The sequence below is a fragment of the Propithecus coquereli genome, unplaced genomic scaffold (genome assembly GCF_000956105.1).
Source record: "Propithecus coquereli isolate 6110/MARCELLA unplaced genomic scaffold, Pcoq_1.0 Scaffold803, whole genome shotgun sequence".
NCBI classification, from domain to species: Eukaryota; Metazoa; Chordata; class Mammalia; order Primates; family Indriidae; genus Propithecus; species Propithecus coquereli.
Genome location: NW_012154208.1, coordinates 238,045 through 241,928, shown reverse-complemented (window position 1 = coordinate 241,928; position 3,884 = coordinate 238,045). Strand labels below are relative to the sequence as shown.

The window sequence follows — 3,884 nt, the reverse complement described above, 5'->3', positions numbered from 1 at the left end:
GTTCACTTGTCAAGTGAAGTCAATGGGACCCGAGTGCAGCTGTTTCTAGAAAGACAACCCACAGGCGTTTGCTGCTCATCTTCCGTCAGGAGTTTATTGAGTGTGAGGCCCCCCCCCCGGCCCCCGCCCAGGGCCGTGGCTCCCGGCTGACCCCAGACCTGCCCCGAGGCCTGGCCAAGTGCAGCCTGGCGGGGCGGCTGCCCCAGGCTGGACGCTGCTCAGTCCTCCTGATAGGGGACGTGGAAGCCCAGGGTGGTCCCCAGGGGGAAGTGTGCGAAGAAGGTGCGGGCCATGTCCTGCAGCTGGGGGTAGGCGCCGAGCGTCTGGAAGTATTCCACGTAGTTCCAGAAGTCAGAGGTGGAGAAAGGCCAGTAGGGCATGGCCGGCAGCTGCGCGTAGGGGTCTGGAAGACACATAGCACCCACCTCAGTGCTGTCCCCACTGTCCTGCCCGGCTTCCGGTCCACGGAGGCCTTAGGGCAAGTGGATGGTGCCCAACTGCGCCTGCACTGATGGAACCTTCCGGCTCAGGGCTGTGGCCTGGGCTGTCCCTGACATGGGTGGGGCGATGACCTAGGCCACTGGGGACACCTGACCTGGGGGACAAGGAAGAGGAGGAGGAGGGGAAGGACGGGGCCTGTTCTAGTCTGGAGGATCCTGAGCCGGCAGAGAGCCGGGGGTGGGGGCGCAGGGGCCCCGGCAGTGTCCTGGCGGGATTTCAAAGGCGAGCACAGCCCCCCGGTCCTAGAGTGCAGGTGAGGACGGCCCAGACGATTCTGGACTGAGTTAGGACCCAGGGCGGGAGGGCCTGGGGGCTGGAGCCCAAGTCTGAGGTGGGAATGTCCGGGGTGGGCAGGGGCCCGGCTGCCTGCTCAGGGTGTTCCCAGGTTGCTGGAGGGCGGGGCCCAGGCTCGGAGGCTCAGAGTCCTTGTGCCTGCGCAGCTCCGGGCTGGCCAAGGGCTAGCTATTGTGTGCTCAGGCCTGCGCTGAGCCCGGCTCTCCACACGTCTGCTTGGGAGAAGAAGCCACTGCCCTCCCCGCCACCTCTTCCTCCCCTGTCCCCCAGCCAGAGCACCGGTTACTGGCCCAAATGTAAGGAAAGAAGGCGGAGCACGGTACCTGCCTCCTCCTGCGCCGGCTTGGCCCCTGCAAGCGAAGAGAAGGCCCGTCACCCAGGCGACCCACGCTCCCGAGAAAGGCAGGGCGGGCAGCAGGCTGCCCCCAGGCCCGCCCCACACCCACTGCAGGGCTCGTGGTGGGGAGGACCCAGGAGGGCTGGTGGAGGTCACGCCTCATGGCCCTCACCTGCCAGAGGCCCCAGCAGGAGGCAGAAGACCAGCCCCGGCACCATGCAGACGACGTGCATCTTCCCCAGGTGCGCCCGGTCAGCTTGCGCAGGTCCCCCTGCAGCAGGAGGAAGAGCCCACCCACCCGTCGGGGCAGCTTCCTCCGCCGGCCCCAAAGTGGGCAGTACTTGGGCAAACAGTGCTGGTAGAAAGACAATTTCTTACTGTCTTCATAGCAATTTCAACGTCAGCGGTTTAGACCATCATTCGAAGGTGAAATCCCGCCTCGGTCGGCCTGATTTAATTTTCACTATTTAAGAAATTGCGATCACCCGCCAACCCCATCTGAACCCCGGGGAGGTTACCTTGCGGCCTGTCCGCTCAGCCCAGCCGCAGCCTGGACGGGGTCTGCTGCCGGCTCCGGGCCTCTTTATACAAAAGGGCTGGAGACAGGCAGGAAGCGTCACCTGCCTGAACTGTCAGCCTGAATATTTCATCCCCCGCAGAGGACTGGGGGCCTCTGTAACCTGCTGGCACGCAGAGTCAGGGATCAGCTTTCGGGAATGTATCCAAAGATCAAAGGGAGAGAAAAACATCTTTGCACAGACCATTTCTAAAATTTTTAGGACTGAATTCAATGTCAGTACTTGAAATAAACCCAATTTCCTCTCCCCCAAGGAGAGACGTTCTGTGTGATGTTGGGGCTGGTGGGGGTTTCCTTCCCCGTGGGAAGGGGCCGAGGAATCCAGAGCTGCCCCACCGAGGAGGAGACCCTCGCAAAGCCCCCCAGCCCGGGTCGGGGGGCTGCTGCCTCAGGGCACCTGTCGAGCAAAGTCACAGGCAGGAAGTGTGGGGTCAAGCTGGACTCGTGTCCTCAGACAGAACTTTCCTGCTTTTACTGAGCATAAGCCCGTGGTTGGGAGGGAGACAGTCCCAGCCCCCGGGACACCAGCAGCCGGCACCGAGGGTCTCTGCGGGTCGGGCCCCTCTCCTTACGCCACGGCCCACCGACCACGACGGTTCCGTGCGCCTCGTCTCTCGTCCCACTGGGTTCAGGCGCCTGTCCACACTGTTCCTGGCACTTAGGGCATTTCAAGGACACTGGAGCCTCCTCGCCCCTGTGTCCGCGGTTCCCCGCCTTCACCACGGCTGCCCCCTCGTCCCCACCCAGAGCGCTAAGGACTCACTTTTCCGGGCAAGTGTCCTGCGTTTCACACGATGCCCAGGCAGGTACTGGACGCAGCTCGGGTGGTAAAGCAGCCACCTCCCGGGTGAGGCTTCGGGCTGCAGTTTCAGAAATCTGGGCCGGGCTATGGGGGGAAATGGATTCTCTCGGGCGGTTGTGTCAGGGGCCGCGGGACCACCCCAGGCCGGAGACTCACTGCAGGGGCCGCAGGACCCAGGGCGCGGTGGCCCAGGGCTGAGACCCATCGGGACCAGCGCAGGGTCTGCCGAGGGCTGAGCCCAGCCGGCTGGAGACGCCGCCCAGCGGGCAGTCGGCAGGGACGGGGCGGGTCCCCTGGAAGGGACAAGATGCTGGCGCAGGACGGTTCTCCGACCCAGGCGACCCTGGGAGGGCAGGACTGAATCAGACCCCGGCGGGCCGGGCCGACTGGCTGGTCTCCGGCGCCCCCTGCCGCCCGGCGCGGAGCACTGCGGGAGCCAAGGGCCCGGCCACCTGTCTACAGGAGGCTGGGCCGGCACCTGAGCCGGCACCTGGGTCAGCACCTGCACCGTCTCCCCAACCCCATCACTCCGTCCTGTGTCCCTGGTCCTGGGAGGGGATGCCACCCTCCTGCCTGGCTGTGTTCTGGCCGCTTCCTCTCCGAGCCTGCCCTGGTGTGTCGTTCGAGTTCACCCAATGGGTTAGTGTCAGAGCCCAGAGTCCCCTGCAGGTGGCCACCCTGCTGTCCTCGCGGAGTCATGGGGATGTGACCCTAATGAACTTCACTTTGCCTGATGGCTCCTTGGCTGCCGTCCTGCCTCCATAAAGCCCGCAGCAGAGCCTGGATACCAAGGAGCAAGGTGAGGGACAGCCCACATGTTCTAATCATACTTGTTATTTTAATAAAAGAACTTAATTAAATCTCCTGAATTCTAATGAACATGAAAAGAAAAGGCTTTCGGGGAGAAAACGAGGCTGACTGGGAAAGTTCTGCTTAAGGTGAAAACTGCGAAAAACTGTCAACGTGGATGTTGTTGTGACAACTTTAGAGGACCGAAGCCGAGTGGTGGAAGCCAGCAGGACGCGACCCCAGGCTGCAGAGCGCGGACCTTGTCCTTGCCGCTTCCTTCCGGGCCCCAAGCTGGGGCGACGAGGCGCGTCGCTGAGGGTGGGCTCCGGGCGTGGCTCTCACGGGCCTCCCAGGTGCGGTTCATGCCGGTACCCGGTCCAAGCACAGGCCCCGCCCATGTCGGGTGGCCGGCGGCCAAGGATCGTTTGTGCGCATGAGAGCTGCAAAGTTTAAGGCCTGTATGTTTCTTCGTGTTTTACGATCTCGTTCCTTCCCTTACTGACCGTGAGGATTTCTGCCCGTGACAGGGCCTCTCCGGACACAAAGGGGAACCCGGCCTGGGGTACGGTGGGACCAAGACACTG

General features: G+C 63.3%; 1 protein-coding gene across 1 annotated transcript; it reads right to left on the bottom strand.

Moving 5' to 3' along the window:
* Positions 1-218: 218 nt before the first annotated feature.
* On the bottom strand, positions 219-1,365 carry OTOS (otospiralin). The gene is made up of 3 exons (XM_012663388.1): positions 1,305-1,365; positions 1,119-1,145; positions 219-403 (listed from the first exon to the last, which is right to left on the bottom strand). Exons 1-3 carry the CDS (start codon positions 1,363-1,365, stop codon positions 219-221), a joined length of 273 nt encoding a protein of 90 aa, XP_012518842.1.
* Positions 1,366-3,884: the final 2,519 nt, after the last annotated feature.